This window comes from Colossoma macropomum, unplaced genomic scaffold (genome assembly GCF_904425465.1).
Source record: "Colossoma macropomum unplaced genomic scaffold, Colossoma_macropomum, whole genome shotgun sequence".
Taxonomy (NCBI): Eukaryota; Metazoa; Chordata; class Actinopteri; order Characiformes; family Serrasalmidae; genus Colossoma; species Colossoma macropomum.
Genome location: NW_023494807.1, coordinates 21,123,315 through 21,146,750, shown reverse-complemented (window position 1 = coordinate 21,146,750; position 23,436 = coordinate 21,123,315). Strand labels below are relative to the sequence as shown.

Genomic DNA, 23,436 nt, shown 5'->3' with positions numbered 1-23,436 from the left:
TGTGTATATATCCTTAAAAAACGGTTCTTTAAATGATCTTTAGGAAAGACTGTGGTTCTATATGGAACTGTGAACCCTTAATTAATCATTTGAATGAATAAATGGTTCTATGCTTGATTCAATGGGTCTTTTCTGTGATGGAACACCTGATTCATGGCTCTCTTAGCTAAGAGAGCTGAATATATTCTAACTATTAGCTTACATTAGAGCACCAGCTTGGCTGGACATATAGTAAGTGAACAAACCAACTGCACTGTCTTTTATATGTAAAGGGGGGGTTGTTATTAGTTAATTAATTAATTAATTTATAACTATGATTAATGATTAATAATATTAATAATAATAAGTCTTGTGCATTCAACACAAGTGTGTTAATTCAACATCAGTGCATGGTAAAAAGGTAACATAATTGTGTGTGTGTGTGCATAAATATATGTCATAAATATACATATACACACACACACTATGGTAGTATATATCTGTACTACTATTCACCATTGGTAGTATATACTATTTACACTATAATATTTACATATATGTACTTCTATATTCCCTGTCTGTGTCTTGGTCTACATGGATGTACTGTTCTTTGCTCTAAAACCAAATGATCTCCACTATTTTCACATTTTCACATTCATTTCACTGATCTGTCTATTCAGGGCAGTCTGTTCAATAATACTTCAGTACATTCAGCACTATGAACACCTTCCTTACTTCAGTCTGATGAAGCTGAGGTGACGAATGTATAGTGATGAATGCAGCACCTGTTAACATGAGTAGTTGCTATGGAATGTGGCCTCAACCACAGTGTAATTGGATATGAGCAAGTGTGGGAACATGCGGAGTGAGCCTGGCCTTTGGAGAATGGTGTAATAGAAGCTGAGCATTCCTATAGTTCAGGTCAGGGCCAGTTCCTCTGTGTCCACTACGTTTCCTAACTGGTCTCCAAAATCAATCGCTCAGTGGACAAACATCTGACAAGCCAGATCTATCCCTACCAGCTCAATTAAATGCCATTCATAGACAGATTGATTGATCTCAAAGCCGAGGAGTGAAGGATCTATAACAGATCTTATATTAATCCCACATTACAGTATTAGAGGCCTTTACGAGATCTTCTTTACGAGATCTTCCACAAGCAGTGTCTAGACTTTACAAAATTTCATGCGATTTCAAGGACTCCACTTACAGGAATTCCAATAACTGGTTTCTTAATGTTTAGGAACATCAGTATTTGTTGAATTAACCCATTAAATGCTATGGATTTGTACACAGGCCCACAAAACTACAACATATATTAGTTTCAAAGTAGTTACTTAATAATTCATAGCAGTCACTGAATAATAAGAATTAAGATTAAAAAGTGAACAATAAGCTTGCAGTTTGGGGGTGTTTTTAGGCATTCATAAACTTATGGTGCATGGTTTAAGACCCCAAGCACACATAGATAACTTTTCTCTTTTATTGTTTTTATACTGTATACAGCATTTGTTTTTACATTTTGTCTATTTAATAGAGCCAACCCATCACATTATCTCTAAATCTATGCCCTATCCTTAAAACTCTTATTCCTACATTCTTATATCTAACCATTACACTATGTGGCGTTCAGTGTGAATCTTTAAACTCAGAGATTTGACCAGCTGTTTTTGTTCACACTGTATTTATGTTTTTTCTGATCATTCTTGAAAATGACATCTTTAACTGCGTCATTTTCTAAATCTAAGCATTCTAACCTATTGTGAGCCAGAAGAATACAAGGTCTGATCCCATTGTCTACCAACAATTCAAGTATATATTTAGTTGTAGAAATATTTTTTAGCCTCTTCTTGTGCTATTGGCTTTGGTTCTTGCATTCAGAATCACATTTTTGTGAGGCAACATGCCCTGAGCCATTTTCACCTGTTTTTAGCTATTCATCATTGTTTCGAAATTGCTTGGCGTGGGTTTAATGTGCTCATTATTCTTTAGTTGTACATTAACACAAAGAGAGACTACACAAAGCACTCAGAGCTCTCAGACAATGAAGGCCAATCCAGGTAATAAAGCATCTCTGTCTGGCTCCATAAGTGAATTCAATATTCTGCTTATTGCAATACCATGATATATATATAATGGAACAAACATATAGTTGCTGTCATAAAAAAAAAATTACACTCCTGACAAAATAGGGGTGCCAAAAAGAGTTTTCTTAGCAAGGCTACAGAAGAATCGCATTCGGTTCCCTTTCAATACACATTCTTTACAGAACTATAGAGTGTGAAGAATCTTTTTAAATTTAATTAAATTTAATCTCAGAAGCAAAAGTGGTTCTCTATGGTATTGCACAAAGAACCTTTGTAGTTTAAGAATGTATGCCTCCAAAACAGTGACTTTACAGGAGAAATTAATTTTTTAGAAAATATTTCAGAGCAGATTACATGTAAGATAATCCACTTGCATAATGAAGGGGAAAACACTGGGGAAAAAACAGGATTTTCCAAATTGGAGTTCGAAAATGATTAAAAACTATAGAGAAAATGGGACTCCTAACAACCGTTCAAGACCTGATAGACCACCGTCAGATAAACAGAACTTTCATCTTTGAGCTCTCGCAGTCAGATCTGAAAAAATCCACAGGTATCTCTGTCCATCCATCCACTGTGAGACGACAACTCAACACTATGAGTCTGAAAGGATGTGTAACTGTCAAGAAGACCTCACTGAGAAAAGGAGACCACCCCAGAGTCCAGACTTCAACATCACTGAAGGTGTTAAAACATTCTCAAATCATGAGATGCAACTTCTTAGACTGAACTTTGGAGGTGTGAAAAATATTCCTACAGACATCTTTGGACAACTCATAACAATAAAAGAACCCATTTGGTGCTGCATAGAACCCTTTCCTTTTAATAAAGAACCCTTGATGAACTGTCTTTTTAAAGAATATAGTCCATTATAACTACACTTCACCTTGAGATCTAATTATTAAAAGCCTCAAAAAATCTTATTGTATTAAGGTATGAATCCATTTAACATATGGCTGAAATATCTTTTTTCATGAGTCATCCATTAAAGGTTATGAAAAATGTACATTATAATTGTGTCCAGCAATTTTCATTCAACCCTGTTACCTACACTGTAAAAAAGCAGAAAAAATGGGTGCCAGACAAAACCCATTAATTAACAGTAAAAATCTGTTTTCTCTGGTAAACTGAAAGCAGGTCCAAAGAAATGAACAGAAGCTGTAATAAAGAGGTTAAGGGTAGAGACCAAATATTGACAAAGCTGATTTTATATGTAGTTATTAAGGTTTCTATTTTTCCTGATGCTAAAAAAATGAATAACTTAATGGCTGTTTTGACTGAAAATTAAACAAATGAGGGATGGTCTCTGACTTTCACACAGTACTGGAGGATAATATAACAATAATAACAATTCATCAAGAATTGTTCACACAATGTAAAAGGAAGCTGGTGTTATAAATATAATATATATTTAAAATAAATGCAGCTGAACAATAATAAAGCTGAACAATAATGAAGTTACACGGTTTTGATATGACAGTGATTTATTCTTGTGTATTCATTAAGCCAGACTGTTTAATTTGGGCCTACAAGCTATTATATTTACCAGTATGTATTTGTCTGTGAACCTTTTGCCATCTTTCAAATGGAATCTGTTCTTTTGTCCGTGTCTGCGGGTGTGTGTGTGTGTGTGTTGTGGGGTGTGTGTATGTGTTGCAGAAACAGCTCTGTTGGTGGGAAAGTATTGTGAGAGGTGGGCCCTGCTTGGCTGACTGCTGCTGTTGGCTGTTCTGTGTGTGTGTTTGTGTGTGTGTGTGTGTGTGTGTGTGTCTGCTTGGCTAGCTGCTGCTGGTGGGAGCCCCAGAGATGGAGGGAGAGAGCAGGGGAAAGGAAATCAATACAGATTCAGCGCAAGTCAGATAAGCCTTAACAATGTATAGCACAGGCACACTCTATAACCCGATCACATACACACTCACACACTCGCACACATGCACACACGCCCACACACGTGCACTTTCACACTCGCACCGTAACACACATTCAGACACACGCTCTCTGTCTCACTTGCTTTCACACGTACATGGAAGCACATAAAGTGGGCCCCGTCTGACATACCTTCACACACTTAAGGCACTCACAACACGCTCACGTTCATTTGGCATGCGCAGTCACACGCACGTATACAAACGCATGTAACCCCCCCCTGACCCTACGCATTTTGCCTGAACACAAAGCGCACTCACATATGCACGCGCCTCTCTTCAACCTTCAAATATCAAATGATCACAACCTTGGATTGCATTGGAGTGTATTTTGCTGACAAGAACAAAATGATAATCAGTGGAGCATGTAAATGAGAAAGAGCAATGGCTGTGGCTGAGAAGTTGCCTCTGAAGGAAGGAGTCTAGAGGCTATTGTGGGTGATCTTGTGATTGGGGTGCCATTTGTGTCCCACTGATATTACATTTACAAATATGTATGTAAAGTAAAATTAAAATTGAGTTTTCTAAGATTATAGTCCATTATAACACTTTACCTTGAAATCTAATTATTAAAAGCCTCTAAAAATCTTATTGTACAAGGTGTGAATCAATTTAACATACGGCTGAAATAGCTTTTTTCATGAGTCATCCATTAAAGGTTCTGAAAAATGTACATTGTAATTGTGACCCACAACATGCATTCAACCCTGTTACCTAGAATGTAATAAAAAAAGGGTGCCAGACAAAGCCCGTTCATTAACAGTAAAAGTCAGCATTTTCTCAGAAGTGGTAAAAATCTGTATTCAATTTCTTTGAAATACAGCATTTTCATGTAATTCGACAGTTTTACTAGTTCAAGTAGTTATTTTGACATTTTCTGAGAATTATAATAATAATAATAATAATAATAATAATAATAATAGTAACAACTATTAAATGCAAAAGTCTGTGAAATAAAGGTGATTGTCTGTTTTTTGTGAATTTACACTCTATTTCTGTAAATTAACTGCAAAGTTAAAATACAGTGTATGTATGGTTTATTCACATGCATTTAACCTGTTTTGTGTTTAATGGGATTTTTTTTTCTTCAAAAAACAGGTTCTGACTACTATGTTTTACAGTACTTTGACTGTGAAAACACAGTGTATAAAATTTCTGGATAATTCCACAAGGCACATGTTCAACAGGAAATGAAAATCATCTAAAGATCATGAGGAGAAGAAAAATAAGATCATTCTTTATCTTCAAATGAAAGTGTGATATTGACTGGTAAGATCTTGAAAGTATAACTCTGTTACCCAAATTAAAGACTTAAAGTAAATTATTTATTTTAAAATTCATTAAATTGTCTTTAATGCCCTCAAATCAATAGCATGGACACTAATTAACCACATTTTGTGTATTTACTAACTCTATGCTAAAAACTGTTACTTTCAACTCCATTGTCCATTTAATTATTGTCAGCAAAGACACCTTGTAAAAATGAGATACTGTTTCTGAAATGGGTTAAACACATTTTGGAATGAAAAATTACAGAAAAAAGTTACATTTCCAAGACTTACAAGGGCTAAATGTAAAATGCACAACATGTGCAAAAAATTTTCTTCAGCTCTTATTGTCATTTTTTGACCCCTTTTCCCATTTTTCTCTGCAATCTTTGAGTTAAAGGCTATTTCAGTCAAAAATGCTAATGTTGCTGTACTCTGAATGGCCACCTATTAGGTTAGCATTATGCCAGTGACATCATGCTCATTGCTAACTGCAGTATATGTCCAAAAGTTAGCTGATACCTGCTCATCCAGAGTTTAAGAGTATTATCAGGGAGTTTGTCCTCCATTTACTGCAGTAACAATCCTGGCCTGAACATCCCTCTATGCTGAATGTTGTTTATGCCTCTTTATATCCTCACAAACTGTCAGTTGCTGCTGCTGGGTTGTTTTTTACTATCCAAATGCTATGTTGACCCCGTTGAGTCGTTGTGTTGGGTTATTTCCACAGAGCCAGTTAAACAGCTTCACATCAGGTAGCAGCTCAAAGTCACAGCTTTTTACCACTTACTCTTCAGTGGAACCAACAAAAATAGGTGTTTTATTTTGAGAAAACTATATTATAATCTGTTTTCTATTTATGATATGAGACTAATAGGATTATGTTAGCTAATGCTAGCACGCTATAATGATTGTTTCTACTGTCTTTCTAGATGTAGCCTAGCTGTAGCACTAGTCCATAACACCAGCATGTGTTATGGATTTGACCCAAATTGGGTTGTTTTTAAGCCCACCTTTATTTTCAGTGTAAGTTTCGTTTTATATCTACAGGGCATTTTCTTCTCTTTTTGAGCGTAGTATGTGAAAGCTATGTTTGGTAAATGTATATGGTACAAATGTGTCGCTGCTCATTTGCTCTGCCCATCCAATGTTTCTTCTGTATTAATAGTACGTTTGTTCTCCTTTGCTGCAGTAACAGCCTCTACTCCTCTGGGAAGCCTATACACTAGTTGTTGGACCATTGCTGTGAAGATTTGACTGAATTCAGACACAAAAGCATTAGTGAGGCCAGATACTGATGTTGGATGATTAGTTTAGGATCACAAACGTCACTCTAAATCATCACAACTGTACTGGACGTTACTCCATTTCAGCAAAGAACGCAGTTCCACTGCTCCACAGTCCAATACTGGGGGGCTTTATTCTCCTCTAGCTGACACTTGTCATTAGGCCTAGAGACCTTAGGCTTACTCAGAGTCAGATATGAAATGGTGCATTGTAGAGAGACTTCCCAACTTCCCAAACGAAGCTTTCTTTGGGCACTGTTCTTACTTTACAATGCCCTGCATGCACCTATCTAACCACTAACATACTAAAAAAAAAAGTTTCAGACCAAAACCTTATCACAAGACCACTGTAAAGCAATGTCTTCAGGCAGCATATTCATAAACATTTCATGCAGTAACTTTGTGTCTCTATCACTACCACTGTGAGCCATTCTGACTCTGTTTCTCTAGAACATAGCATTTCACATCAAACCACTCTGAATCACTTTGTATACACACTTAAAAAAGATAGTTCTTCAAGGGTTCTACATAGAACCATGAACACTCAAAGAACCCTTTGCATGATTGAAGGTGTTTTTTGCATCATGAAAAGGTTCTCCAGATTGATGAAGAATGTGTTTTGTATGGTTCTATATAGAACCTTTTTGAAAAGGGTTCTATATAGCACCAAAAAGGGTTCGGCTATTGCTACAGGTCTGACATTGTAACAATAGAACCTTTTTGGTGCTATATAGAACCATCTACAGCACATTCTCCACAGGTCTGAAGAACCATTTAACCATGCAAAGAACCCTTTAATCATGCAAAAGGTTCTTTGAGTCTTCGTGGTTCTATATAGAACCATTTTCTTAACTAAAGAACTCTTGAACAACCAACTTTTTTAATAGTGTACATCTTAACCATTCTATTAAGCTGAAATTTTAAGAATTGGGTGGAATTTCCCTTTGAAGTAACTGAATTCAGTCATTAGAAGGAGTATCTGGATATTTTTGGACATATAATGTAACAGTGAAGGAAATCATACAGTCACCAAGTAGCCTTACGCCAATGACATCATGCCAGTTGCTCGCAATTAGTTTCCATTCATCATACGCCACGTTAGCCTGTTTGGCTGAGCTATTCCTTTTAATGTGGTCTCTAAACATTCGCCGCACGTTTTTGCTTTGCTTACCGAGAAGCTGACTCGGTTACAACAGCCACAAACCCAAGCCCCCCTTCCCTACCCTCCCCTCTCCGCCTTCCCCCCTCGCGCTTATCAATTATTAACGGCAGAATCGATCATTTCAGCAGCTCGCCTCAATCCGCTGCTTTTCACAAAGTCAAATCTCTCCCACCCTCAATCAATCGCAGCTCGCCGCCGTCTGCTTTTATCTCGCATAACACACATTTTCTTCGTGTACGATTTGGCGGCTTTTTTCAGACTTTTTTCTTTGCTTTAAAGCGTATTTACATTCGTTTCCACAGTTTGGGGGAGATGAGAGCAGAAACCAAACCGTCTTTGGTATTCTTTTGAATTTTTGAAAAGCCCCTGTACGTGTGTGGTGGTCTGAATGTACAGTAGTCCTACGTCTTACTCTGGTTCTTCACTTGAAGCTATTTTAAAAGTGGGTCATCAGAGACTTTTTTTCTACTTTTGATGAATTTTCAACAAATGCAGCAATTCGCCTATGAGTTAGGCTGTTTAAAGCCGTCTGTTTCTATTTGCACCTGCGAGGTGATGAGGGTTTAAACCTTCACCAGTACATAGCCCAGCCTGCACTTACCCTAAAGCCCAAGACTGGAATCTGGATCTCAACTGGCCCAGCACTGATCCTGAGCTTATTAACAGAGACCACAGAATATGGGTTCTATGTTTACAGGGGGAATTCCATTATTTTTCAATTTTTTGCATACATTAATCACTGAGATCTAAACAAAGACATTCAGTATGGCTTGAAATGGTTCACACTGTTAGAAATAAAGGTTCTGCAGGTACATTTTTCATTCATCAAGGTACAAACAATGTAAATGTTCCCTCAAAGGTACAACAGTGGTTTTAAGGTCCAATTGTGAACCTTAAATATGTTTTTCCTAGTGGAAAAGTACATATATGTGCCTTTTCATAACCTAATCTTTTAAAACAGAATGATAAAATAAAAAGCCTGGAGATGAGACGGGGTGTGTGGAGTCAATACAACTTAGAAAATATAATTTCAATGGATTATGTTCCCTGACTAAAGGTACTAAGAAACTCGACTCAATCTTCTTTACAGTGGTGGTGAAAAGAACCAGGAACCACTGTTTACATGCAAAGATTTTCACCAATCTGATTGAATTCATTCTGATTATAGATTAAGATTGAGGTGTTTATACTGTGGCATTTGGCACTGGTTGAGCTCCCAATAGAGCTCGCAAGCGGGCATGCAATAAGAGAGGCCCACCTCCCTTATTAACTGACAGTAATTGTTGTTTATATTGTGTTTGTTTGGGATGCGTTTGTATGTATTCTATGCGTGGTGTTCTGTTGGAGCATATGGGTTTAGTTAAATTGGGTTGGGACTTGCGCACCTAAAAATGATGGTTCTTCAAGGGTTCTTTAGTAAAAAAGTAGCAAGAGGTTCTATAGTAGAAAATGGTTCTATATAGAACACAAAGAATCTTTTGCATGATTAAAGGGTTTTTTTCATCGTGAAAGGTTCTTCAGATTGTTTGAGAATGTGCTGTAGATAGTTTTATATAGAACCTTTTTGAAAAGGGTTCTATATTGCACCAAAAAGGATTCTTCTATTGTAACAAGCCTGACATTGTAACAACAGCAGAGCCCTTTTTGGTGCTATATAGAACCACCTACAGCACAATCTCCATCAATCTGAAGAACATTTCATGATGCAAAGAACCCTTTAATCATGGAAAGGGTTCTTTGAATGTTCGTGGTTCTATATAGGAACCTTGAAGAACTACTATTTTTAAGTGTGCACTACTGGAAGAAAGTACAGGGCTAGGAGTGACCTGCCCTCATTTTCAGTTATTCTGGGTATGCCTTATTCTGCTTGTTCTGAATAAAAAGCCTTTTTCTGAGCAGAACATGGCTTCCCTGACTCTTCCTCCCAGCAACGCCACAATCTGTTTACTCAGCAATCTGAAGAAAATCTCTCTTTACACACAAACTACAAGTATTCAGATCCAGAGTGCTGCCTAGTGTAGACCTTACCATGACAATAAGCATCATGTCTCCAGTCAGACTGAGACGAGCAGCAGTGTGTTACCAGAGTTTTCAGCTCGTTTTTAATTAATTGATTTGAATTAAATACCGTCATTCATTTGCTCAGATACTCATATTGCTTTACGGTCATCCATACTGCTATTTTTAAGTCTTTTAAAGTTTGAAGAACAAAAAACTCTCCTTTGCAGGACAGTTTCTAGCTCCCGCCATGTTGAACATTAAAACCTTCCATTTTGACACAAACACACATCCACAGAGTGTACTTATACTTTCTGATTGAGAATGTGATCAGATATAGGCGTTTACATGGCTATTCTTCAAATATTTCATGGATTATTTACAGGACCACCCTCCTTGTTCAGTCAGACTTACATATTTCTATACCTGTCTTCTGAGTTTTTTCATGATGTTTAAAGTGGTAGAAATGCAATAAACCCAATAAAACTTCTCTGTGGGTACTACATTGCCCTATAAGCCCTGCATGTACCTCTCCATCATGAATGTATTTTTAAAAATACATTTTAGGCCAAAATCTTTTCTCCAAACAATTGTAAAATAATGGCTTAATCTCAAATGGCTCCCTACTCCCTATGTAGTGCACTATGTAGGTCATGAAATAATGGCTTAATAGTGTATTATATGTCTAACAAAGCCATTTATATTCAGCCAATAAGCTGTACGACTTTTCGTGCACTACTGAGACGTAGAAGCTATATTTTCATGACTATTGCAGTGCATTGTATTGGGAGTAGGGAGCCATTTAAGACTCAGCATCAGTCTCAGACATCAGGCAACATATTTGAAACAATTTTGTGTAAAAACTTTCTGTGAAGTAGCTTTCAGAGGCTTTCAGATGTCTGGTTCCTATCAGACCGTCTGGTGTGAAAATTTCCAATTCTGTATGATTCTCTAGAATGGAGCATTACATATTAAACCAGTCAGAAATTTTAAAAATTGGGTGGAATTTCCAGTATAGTCTTATAGCACCAATATCATCGGGGGGCCTCTGTTGCAGGGCTGCCAGTTTTGGATATTTGTGATTGGGCTTCTAACTTAGAGCAAAGAACACTTAAAAATAAAAGTGCTTAAAAGCGACACCACACAAGAACCACTTTTAACTACTTAAGAAATGTTTTACTGGATAAAAAGAACTGTAAATAAGATGTGCAATTCTGAGGAACCTTTCAAGATCTTAAAGAGCCTATGTACAGATTCTCAATCAAAGTTTTTTTTTTTCTAGATCCATACATCTAAGCCAGGAACCATTTAGGAAGTGTTATTGTTAAGAATGTTCTTTTCAATTGTACTGCCTCTGCTGTGGCATTATGTCCATTTATATGTGCTTTGTTTATGTTATATATATTATATAAGTGTTTTCACATATTAGTGGACGTTAAACTTTCAGTGTTCTGAGTCAAATGTGGGTGAAACTGGAAACTGACAACACTGGTCACTCAGTATAATAGCTCTACAAATGCTAGACACTGGTCTCTCTACTGCTGTGGTCGAAGGCTGTATTGAGTCTCGCACATTTGCACTACTGTACATCCTCATGTCTGGCACACCTCACACCCTTCCACTCAAACACCAACGCATTTGCACACACGCATTAATGCCTCTCACACACACTGCAGCCTAGACGTCCAGGCTGAGCACACGATCAGCAAACTTCATCTCAGAACTGCCAACTACTATTGTTCACTGGACCTTTCATTCAGTCATTAGCTAGATATCTCTCTCTTTGACGATGTCAGCCATTTTGCACCAGCATCTGTGCTTCCAGTGACCACTGCAATACCAGAGGGATTGCGATTTTATTCTTCTTTTTGGGTGAATCTACCACGCCAACAAATCTTATTCAGTACAACTGTGGCAGTCGTAATGGATGGTGGGTCATCTTTTTGTGATGTGCTGTGGAGAGAGAAAAAGAGAGAGGGTGGGAGCGAGAAAGAGAGAGAAGAGAACAGAAGGGGGGGATGGGAGGCTATGTTATTGATCTCTCATACGTGCAAAGCCAGGCAAACATATGAGAATGACAAAGCCGCAGAAGCAGCAGAAGCAGTAGTAATGGTGCTGTGTGGCAATGCAGAAGCAGCCAGCGATTCTCACTCACTGCTGACTCTCACTTTCGCGTTCAACTTACATTTAATTATGAGATTTTCCCTGAGATGAGCAATTTGATGTGCTTGCTTCACTAGAGCCATTATCTTACCACTTGTTATTTGCAGAGAAATGGCAAATCCGCAAATATGGTCCAGAAATGTTTCACATTAAATTACAGTGTGGAAATTTATGCACATGCCGCATAAAGTCATATGTCTGCATGCCGTGTCTACTCCACATGCACATGGCCAACTGAGATAAAGGTCACTGCTTTCCTTCATTATGTGCAAGATTCTCCATGCTCTTTATGTAATTCATAAGACTTTCAATTCCTATGCATTTGTTTAACTGATTGAACTGAAGACTTATTATTCAGCCATTAATCGTAAGCCTTATTATCCAGCATGAATTATTCAGGAACCGTGAAACTAATATGTAAAATATACAGTTATGAGAGTGAGGAATGGAAGTCTGAACCCGCTGACAAGTCCTTAGAGTTTAAAGGAATACGCCACCATTTTTCAACCTAATATGCCACATCTGTATCATATAGTTGGACAATATTTTTGATGTGTTTCCATATACTTAGGAAAAAGAACAGAACCTTTCTTGTAGTAGAAGCCAATAGGCAGGTACTCCAGTACTCACTGAAGGGCATCTGTGACAATTGATCGTATGCTACAGATGAAGCAGGTGAAGATTAAGTTGAGTATTCCTTTAAGGGGTTAAATTGTCACGTATAATATTGATTATGATTATGACTGTCTATTTTAAGAATACTTATGTTTTGGCCTTTCTTGGTATAAGTGTTGAACTCTTGGTCTGACTGTTTCAAATCACAGGCTTCCTACACCATCCATTAAGCTAGAAGGATTACAAGCAGCTCTGATCAACAGCGAAACAGCTGTAAGACATAAAGAGCTCGTGTTGAGGCTTTTTAAATTAAATGCTACAAGCCACTTGACTTTGGTCTACGTTTGGTTCGCTCTTACAACCCTACTTGTTTTGCCCGTCTTGCTGTTATCTGGAGAGCACTTGCAATATCTCAGTTAAGCCTCTCTGAGCTGTGGCCTCTTCTGCAGAAGCTCTGGGCTTCACAAAAGAATTCTTTTGTCAGCCCACATTTCCTATCATTTCCTACTGCTCACATGGGCCCCCTTTAAATGAACACATCTTTAAAAAAAAATAAACATTGCTAATAATGAAGAACGCTTGAAGCTATTTGTTAGCCTAATGCAAAGACATTATGCTAACTGGTACCAAGCATTCATAGTCATATTTGTAAGCTTGTCATATGCAATTTACAGCCATTTGGATAGTATTACATTAATGCTTTGGATCCAATTTTGTTAAAAGAGTCAGTGACAAACTGTGACTATTAGTGCTAAGCCTTCAGTTCACGCCATAAATGCCAAAACCTGGTCAAAAATTAGGATTTCTGCTACAGCATCTGCGGGATTTCTAGTAGTATGTTAGCACAAGGCTAACAGCAATATACATTAACATTTGTTGGCCATTTTAGATATTTCTAGATAAGACATTTCATGTTTTATTTGAAGCTTATAACGGACATATTAACCTATATTTTACCTTGTATGTAGCAGTTTTACAATGACAATAAAGAGCCCTAGCATAGAACTGCTGCTGTTTTCCATTTCTAACATCTGATTGAAATGTATTGGTATAACTATTCACATTGAGTCATGTATCTAGGACTTCTAGAAGGCCTAGAGTGACGGTTTTGCCCACAAACTTGCAAATCACAACATATGTTAAATATGTTAGTGATTAATCTGACGATTTAGGCCTTCATTCCAGCTCCTGAAGTCCTACACAATAATAGAGCTTGCTTGGCTATACCTATCAATATACTACAGAGAAAAAAATCCTGATTGAACAGTGTTCTGTTAGGCATTTTAAGAACTTAACTCATTGCTTCTATCCAAAAACAAATAAGAATATTACTACAATACAACACTTGCAGAGCTGAAGTACAAAAAGTATGACAAATACATTAAATAAAAAGCACTACAAATTACAGATGTGTCTTTTTTTATTTCACAGGGATCATTATGCCCTCTGTAAAAGCCTAGAAGGCCTTGAGACTTCCCTCTGAAAAAAACACTTGATAATGTTGATATCTTTATATTATATTATATTCTTAATTATAGAATATAATTATTTAAAATAAGGTTTTCGCTCTTTTTTCACACTTATGTGATTGTAATTATATGCAGTTATACAGATTAAATCTTATTCATGAACATAGTTGCTATCAAACACTCTTTACCTCCTCTGCAGGTCACCTGAACACAGTACAATAAGAAGCAAATATACTCCACAACACTCACTAGAGCAATCATTACAATTTCTCTTCCAAATCGACTTAGATGATTATAAATCACTACTTGAGATCTGACCTCATAATATTTAAAACCAGTCCAAAGCAATGTACTAAGCCCTGTGCAAAACAAAGGTCGCCTAGCGACAGGACTGTCAGTTGATCAGCCAAGGTATTCGCTTCTGTTCTAGTCTAAATGGCTGATCGCTGTCATCCCCTTCATCTTGAGGGGATAGAGTGAAAACAACACTATAAGAAACCCACAGAGATTCTGTATGGGGTCTTAGCAAACAGGCTTTTACTATTTCACACTGTCACACTTCAGCCCATCGGACATGTGGCCTGGGGAGCACGGAGTCAAGCAAAAGGAGCCGTTCAAAGCATAAGCTTAGAACCAGCGTCTCAAGCACTGAAGGAAACAAGATGCATGGCATGGATGTGGTTCAATCTCATCAAACATATATGTATGTATAGGTGTATATTTATTATCTAGAGTGTCTTATTACAAGCAATGTGCTGAGATTTACTCATGTAAGTTAAGCCTTAAAATGGAATTCCACCAATTCTGCAACATTTCTCCATATCTCAAACAAAATCATTCAGAGAAGTTCATGTTGAATGCGCCTTTCTCAAGAAAGAAGAATTGTTCAGACGTCTGAAGTGTTTAGTGCCTCTAAATCCTGCCTCACATACAGTTATTATAGAAAATGGTTATGAGTGTGCTGCCTGATGTCTGAAACACTAGTTAAGGACTAAAACATATTTTTAAAAACAGTTCAAGGCAGCGAGGTACATGCAGGGCATTGTAAGACAAAATAGTCCCTAAAGAACTAAACCCAGCAAACCTCCTACTGTATTACAGTAACTCCTCTGTAAAATAATGCTTATTTGCACAACTGTACAGATGTTAATTTTTAAAAATGTTCACAGCATTCTGTAATATTCTGCATATAACAGCTGTTACAGTTTATGTCTACTCAGAGAAGAGATATTCATATCTGCATATGTACATTCACACATCACTTTGCATTATGATAAGCCCAAACACATTTACTTCTTTTACATTGGCTTTTTATTATTCTTTATTCTATTTATTGTATTTTTATTTGTTCCTTAGAGCAATATTTGTTAACAGTCTATATGCTTGCCTGGTCTGTTCAGTATGTGTCCAGTGACCAAAACAAATTCCTTGTATGTGTAACATACTTGGCAAAATAAAGTGATTCTGATTCTGAAGAAAAGTTTTTTGTTTTTTTTTAGATTCCCTATTTTATCATTATCACCATTACATATCGCTGTTGTCGGAAGGAAACCTCAAATCTCCAAAATGATGATAACTTTACAGGAGACGGAAAAGGCCTACTTTACTTTCAATGTAAGTCAATGAAACCAGACTGGATCGCATTGGTCATTTTGGATAGCAAATAACTTGACTATATTTGCATTGTAGACACTGCAACCCATGGTATCAACATTTTAAACAAAGTCTGAGTAATTGTTTCAGTAATTTTCTCTACAATGCACCGTTTCACATCAAACCATGCTTAATGACTACATCTACATCTCAACAAACTTGGTGGAATTTACCTTTAAGATCTGCTTTATTTAGTTACATAGGAAAACTGCAACAGACCAGGTCTCATTCTATAAATCCAGACAGTTCAAACCAAGACTACACTCATAAAAATAATTACAGTGTATCCTCTCTGGTTGTGTCACCTGTTGGTAGCCAATCAGTATGTGTTATGACAAACCCAAACACAGCATTTTTTCACATGAACAACTTTTTAAGATGCAGTGCAAAGACATAGTAGCGTTAGTACACAACTGTCTTTCACAATGTTTCTATGTTTTAATTGCCCAGAATTCATCGTTTCACTCATTAAGAGAGATCAAAAAACCCATTATAGTGAAAAATAAATATAACTATTTGTCATAGTGCACGATTGTTGCTCGGTGCTTAACCAGTACAATTCTTAACTAGTACGATTCTATGAAAAACCTTCAATGGTTTTCCCAATATGGGAAACCAATTAAAGGTTTTTCAAAGAATCATACATCCAAACCAAGAACTATTGAGAAAATGCTATTTTCAAGAGTATAATATTAACTTTTGCTATTTCTTATATCTTTTAATACTGAGAGAGAGGAGGGGAGAAAGAGAGAGAGAGAGAGAGACAGAAAGAGAGAGAGTGTCTTGACTGTGCTGAGAAGCAATTAATCACGGCTGCCGAGCTATCCATTAGGCATTCAAATGTGCACAGATTGGACGTGTGTCCACTTGCAGGTCACTAATGCAGCCCTCCCTAACCACGAGGCCTCTGCCTCCCTGTCTCAGGGGTCCAGGCAATGAGGAATCCATACTGTCTCCCAAAAGCAAAGAGAAAGAAACGTCAACGTGGCATTGATTGGGATCATAATAAATTTGATATGATAACCTGAACTGTATTAAAGGAAGTATTTTATGTAAACTCACCTCAGCGTCGACTACAATGGAGATCATGACAAAGTTTTTTTTAATTTCATACTGAAGCCCCAGATGAATGTAAGTGAATGTTATGAATAGGCCTGTGCCTGTGTGGATGGTTTGGTGGGTAGATACATAGGCTTAACATTCAACCTCCTATTAAGCTCACTGTACATATGGATTTTCAGTGGGGTTTCTTGGACTGTGACAGGACATCACCAGTGTATCCCCCTTAAGTCAGTGTCTTCTGTTGATAGCCAATCAGGACATATTTTGCTGAACCCAAACACATGATTTTTAAACATGACCAACAGTTTAAGATTCAGTGAAGCTTCTGGTTGAACACTGAGCAGCACTATGGCTTAAATAGTTATATTTGTCTTTCACTATTTCTATGCTTTTAATTGCTCAGAATTCATGATGAGATACTCGTATGCATAAATACTTCCCATATTGGGAAAACAATAAATATGCCCTCTTTAAATGAAATGTGCAAAAAGGGGTTCTTTGCAGAGATGCTATAGAGGAACCACTTTGTCCTAATGTAAACACTCTATTAAAGGTACAACTGAAAGTTTTTTACACTACATCAGAGCCAAGAATCAATTGGAAACCCTTACTTTAATGAGCACACATGGTTAGATTTACTTCTAACAAAAGAAGTAAGGGAAAAATAAAGCTTTGCAGTGACATTATATTGACCTCTGCTGACCAATGCCCTTTTTTTAGCTTATTTAAAAAAACAAACAAAAGCATAATTCACACTACAGTATTTACAGTGACACAGCACTGGACGTGGCACTAATGCTAGAAGAAATTGGCACTCAAATAATTACATTTTAAGATACAGATTTCTGTGTTTTTCATTCCAAACCAACCGATAGTCAATGAAAAGACGAATCCGAGGGCGCCATGCGGCCCCATGCAAATATCCCATTCGTCATACCTGAACGGAAGTGAGACAGTCGTGGTCTAATCAGAGCGCGTTAAAAAACAAAGCGAGCTCAATTAAAAGCAGGCGCAGCCGCGCGCTTATCTGCCTCCGCGCTTCCCAATCGAGTATTGATCCGCGCGCTCCATTTAAAAGGGACGCGGGGAACTGCGCTATCGATCAGCTGCAGGTCGCTGGAGAGAGAGGCTCGGGTGGGGGGCGCGGGGGGCGCGCATGGGCCCAAAACACACGAATCTGACCTTTTTTTTGCAGGGAAAAGCCCGACGGAGATCCCCCCATCTGCTGTGGGAGAGTGCGAGCCGGACACTCATCAAAGCGCTGACAGGAAATCGTTCTTTAAGTGTTTGATGACTGTCCGGTTTAGCTCTCATTCAGACCCTGTTTTTCTGGGTAAAAATCTAAAGGGCCCAGACCTTAACCGTGCGGAACTCCTTCATTAACATAGAGGGAACACATTATGGAGGCGCGTGTGAGGCATTTTTGAAACTGTAGTTACTATATGATTGTGTGCTTGGCATTATAGGACAGTGTGTTTGATATTTTTATCATTTCACTTAAACTGATTCACGAGATCTGATAATAAAATCGTATTTAAAATGGCCGGAGGACTCATAGTATTCCCAGTGTTCGTAGTGTTCACACTATTATTTTCATGAGAATTCAAATAGAATTGAAAAGTAATATATGGGATACTGTGTTAGGCATTATGGGATATGCACCTAATAGAACCTGAATGATATAATTAGGCTATTCTTTAATTCAATTTCCTTACATAAGTGACTTCTTTAATTAAACAAGCTTATATACAGTATTGCTCTTTTAGTAAGTACCAGCTCAAACTGAAATGCACAAAAATTTCACAGAAAGCACCCCCACCCCTCCCGCCACCCCTGCTGACCAATGCCTTTTTTACCTTATTTGAAAAAAACGACCATAATTTACACCAAAGTATTTAGAGTGACACAGCACTAAACACAACACTAATGCTTTAAGAAATTAGCAAAATAATTATATTTTGGGGATATTTAAAACCTTTGGAGCATTCACAGTGTTCATAGTGTTCACAGCATTATTTCAAAGGCTCGGAATTTCAAACAGAATTGATAGGTAATATATAGGACAATGTGTTAGGTATTATGGGATACTGTGTTAGGCATTATGGGACATGCAGCTCATATACAATGAATGGTATAATCAAGCTATTCTTTAATTCAGTTTCCGTAAAAAAGTGACTTTTGTAACTAAACAAGCCTATTTACAGTATTCCCTTTCGCTCCTTTAGTAAACACCAGCTCAAACTGATGCACAAGAATTTCATATAAACCCCCCAGCTGTCAAAAATGGTTCATTGGAGCGATGCAACAGCAGAACCAATTTGAATTCCCTAAAGAACCTTACAGTGAACCATTTCTGTAAATTAAAAAGAACCTTTCACATGTTTAAAAATCCTCCCGTAATGCCCACAAATGTTTTTCCCAGAACCGTACATCTAAGCCATAAACCAACAGTGTATTCTTTAGCATACAGATAAATTATTTTAAAAGATTTTAATGAGCAAGTCACTGAATCAGTGAGTCACATTATTTAAGCTCTATTTTTACACTTTAACACTACTCTTTGAGAAACAGTCCCTGTTTGGTTTTCAGTTTCTCTGTACTTTTGAGCCTTTCTCGAGAATGCCAATGTGAATGTAAAGCCCTGCTGTCCTCCACAAGCCTGCTCTGGATGGAGGGTGACAATAAGATTACTGTGATGTGGTGAACAGATATGCAGTAATGGCTGTGTGATAGGAGCCCATGATTTCAGTTAACACCTACTCAGTACAGTCAGCGGTCATGAAATAATTGTAGGGAGGATTCAGGTATTTTGGGACATCAGATCATGAGACAGTGCATTAGGTTTTACAGGACACACGTTACAGGCCTATATGCATAGTTCTATAATATGGATCTCCATGTTGTTGAACTATGTGGCCCATACTGATCCACAATCAGTAATCATTCATTTAGACTGGTACATAAGATGTGATACAACGTTTTGTATGAATGGCTTAATCAGAAAGGTAATGTGGGTATCAATTAATATAGGACAGTGTTTTAGGTGTGTTGGATGAGTCGACACAGTGAGGTGTGTTAAGTATTAGAGGAAAGTGTATTAGGTATTACGGGTTACATATAGGCCCTGAATGACAAAGCCATTTCCATTATTACATCTCCCCAATAAAATACTTTTGGAATGTAATGTGCCTATTTACAGTGTTCCCTTTTGTTTGTTCATTAGCCATCATTAACTGAAACTGGAATGAATAACAGTTAAGATGCATGCATGACTGTGTGTTATGGGGTATACTTAATATTTAATTTTACATTTACAGTATTAGCAAATACTTTGTGAAAATATATAATTCAGCTAGTACAAACAGTCAAGAGCTAAAAAGATACTCTTGAGCAAATACACTGCCAGAAACACAAGTTAGTGCTGATATTCAAAGATTTACAACACATTAAGATTTGTGTCTCCTTTGTATAAGCACGTTTATTTTATGTTTTCTATATGTGGTCAGCCAGATTACTTTTACTACCTGATGGCCCCAGATACCCGAATCTAGCACCCCTTAACAGATGTTAGGCTACTTTAGCTCTGGCAAAAACTCACCGGCCAGCCTGAGCGCGGACATCCTCTGGAACTCGGGCTCCTGCAGCCACTTCCACATCCTCCGGAAGGTCTCTCTGCCGGACTTGAGCTTACTCCAGGGCTTTGGGTTGCGCAGCAGGTCGGACAGGGTCCCCTGCGAGCGGCACAGGATCCGCTGCGCGAAGATGGCCTGCGGGATGCTGTAGCGCTTCAGCTCGGCCGTGATCCGCTGCGCCACCTCTTTCGTGTTGATCTCCTCCACTTGATTCCCTCCTCCTCCGCTTCCGCCGCCTCCGCTTTGGCTCACGCCGCCGACCGCGTGCCGCTCGCGCTCGGCCAACATGGCGGCGCTGGCGGCCTGTGCGTGCAGGTGCCCGTGCGGGTGCATGCCGTTGAGGTTGGAGAGGACGGCGTGCGCGTGCGCCACGCTGGCGCCGCCGCCGCCGCCTCCGCCGCCCAGGCTGCGCGCGAGGTGCTCCTCGCTGCGCGACAGCATGGCCGCGTGAGGCTCGAAACCGGTGGCGCTCGTGGGGCCGTAGGCGGCGGACAGCGCATTCTGCGAGCCGTGCAGCGCCCCCAGCCCGTTGGACAGCGGCGAAAGCGGCGCGCCCATGGCCGACACGTCCTTGGCGTAGTGGTGGCCGTACAGGTTGCTGACCAGGCCGCCCGCTGACGCTCCGCCGCCGCCAGTACCACCGGGACCGCCGCCTCCGCCAGGGCCGCCGCCGGGCCCGCCGGGGACGCCGCGCTCGTCGCGCATGAGCGTGAAGCTGCCGCTGACGTTGCCCGCGGCGAGGCGCTGGTGCGCGTGGTGTGGGTGCGCGTGGTGCGCGTGCGGGTGGTGCGGATGGTGCGGGTGAAACTTGTCCGACACGGTGGAGATGGGCGGCAGGTGCTGCAAGGGCGCGAGCGTCGTGTACGTGCTGGACAAGCCCATGCCCGGCTCGCACATGCTCATGGCAGCCGCGTGCAAGTGGCCGGTGAGCGCGGCGGCGTCGTTCCGGTACTCGCCGGCGCCCTCCAGGATGGACGCCATGCTCGAGACCATGGCCGAGCGCCCGTGCGACACGAGGCTGCGGTGGTGCGGCGGCGGCCCGGGCGAGGGGCGCGCGTGCGCCGCGTTCATCAGCTCGCCCGCTGCCTGCGCGTGCGAGACGCCGTGCATGTTGCTGAGGTTCTCCATGGTGAGCTCCATGGCGAGGAGAGAGATGCTGCCTTTCCGCCTCCCTCCCTGTCTCCCTCTTGCCTTCTGTCTCCCCCGCTCTCTCACTCTCCTACTCACTCTCCCCTCTCTCTCTTTCTCTCTCTCACTACAGCGCGAGCTCTCAAACCAAAGCAGCTGCCTTTGTTTTCTTTTTTCTCCTTCTTCTTCTGCTCAGCGGCAATCCATCGATCAGTCCAACATGATGCGTAAAAAACAACAACAAAAACAGAAAAAAGAAAAGGGAAAAAAGAAAAAGAAAACGCTCGCGCTCGCCACTCACTCGCCGGTGCCGGACAGTGAGCGCGTGCTTCTCGTTCGCTGCGCAGCAGCAGCAGCAACAACAACAACAACAGCACTAGCGCTTCTGCCGAGAGGCGCGAGCGCCGCCGCTTCCATGTCCGAGCGAGAGGGAGCGCGCGTGCGCGTCCGCTGTAGCGTTGGAAATAAGAAAAAAAAAGCGCGCGCTGTCCGCGGTGCTGAAGCGTGAAGCTTCTTTTCGCGCCCGTAAGTGAAATATCAAGGCGCGCGACCGCACCCCACCCCTCTCAACCTGGCCACACACAATGGGAGCATATCATATTAACATGAGTATCATATATATATATATATATATATATATATATATATATATATATATATACATATATACATGTATACATACACATATATGGCTGATTTGTATTTTTACATTACTTTCAGAAAGTTGCACTTATTATAGCAAAAAATGACCAGATTAGAATACAGTCAGCTTTGGGTGAACATCATGGGTTTGCATAAAATATTAAATATTAACACTGGTTCTGCAACTTGTCTTTTTAACATACTTATATCTATCTATCTATCTATCTATCTATATATATATATATAAACACATAAAACTGAAAACATGTATATGTGTATACACACACACACACACACACACACACATACAGATATCTGCTTATATAACATTCCATGTAAAATTAAAAACTCCATATATCATCTTTTTAAAACATACCCGTATAATTTCTATGTCATATTCATCCTTGGTCAGGCCTGTATCAAACTCATGTATGCCTATTCATTATATTTCATAATAGAATATCTGAGCACACCTGCTGTACGAAGGCCTGCTACGTTACTGGCAGCTCTAAGAGCTTACTTATCTCTATATGAATATCACAGCATTTGTGTATTAAGAAATATGCAGTGACTTGTGCTGTTCCAATCAGACTAGGAATTTTACTATTCCTTCTACAGCGCCGGTTACTTCCCATAGACCTGTTCAATAGGCTCTCACTGCTTTGCAACTCGTGGAGACACGTTTAGAATATTCAGACTTATTCTTATATGAATATAATAAAAATTATGCATAAAATATGACATTCTTTCATTGATTTGTGTTTTGCACTGTAATAAAACATTTGCATTTGTTCCCATAAACATGCTCCCTATAGCAGCATTAAAGGACACTAAGACTAGTTTGGATCACTCAGTTATCAGGTTATATGACAGCAATAATAGTTATGCATTAAAACAACATGAAACTTCTGATTAATCTGAAATGCATTAATTGAAATTTGTATTTCAGAAATTTAAGAAATGTATATTTACTTCTATATTGTATCTGAACACATACAATTCTTTATAAGAGTATTAAAACACAAAGATGTTTGTAGAGCACTCTCAGTTATGTTATGAAATGTACATTAAAACATTACACCGCTCCTGTGATTTGTGCTTTCCCTCTAATGTTTATAAATGTATAATTACTTCTACATCGCATCTGTAATTTCCACAGACCTGCTATTCAAAACAGACCCATATAACGGTCAGTCGAACAGCAGAGTTTCCCGTTGTTTACACTGTACTGATCTTTATTGGTGTATAATGTTTCATACCGGAATATCTATGCACGCGCTCGTGCGGAGTGCAGGCTCGCGCTCAGCTCTGAGAGTAAACTGCTGAAGGAGTCTAAGTGGTGTGAAAGCTTCGTGGCCTGTTGGCGC

At 39.2% G+C, this 23,436-nt stretch overlaps 1 protein-coding gene across 4 annotated transcripts in view; it reads right to left on the bottom strand.

Annotated features, from left to right (window-relative positions):
- onecut3b (one cut homeobox 3b) overlaps window positions 1-21,476 on the bottom strand; it is a 33,385-nt gene extending 11,909 nt beyond the window's left edge. The window contains exons 1-2 of one of the 4 annotated variants that reach the window (XM_036556410.1): window positions 20,976-21,476; window positions 20,266-20,897 (exon numbers count right to left, since the gene is read on the bottom strand). In XM_036556410.1, the coding sequence (XP_036412303.1) occupies window positions 20,266-20,897; window positions 20,976-21,439 (1,096 nt within the window). In that variant the 5' untranslated portion in view covers window positions 21,440-21,476. Of the gene's footprint in view, window positions 1-20,265; window positions 20,914-20,975 lie in introns of all 4 variants that reach the window. The other 3 variants (XM_036556408.1, XM_036556409.1, XM_036556411.1) reach the window with 3 other exon arrangements.
- Window positions 21,477-23,436: the final 1,960 nt, after the last annotated feature.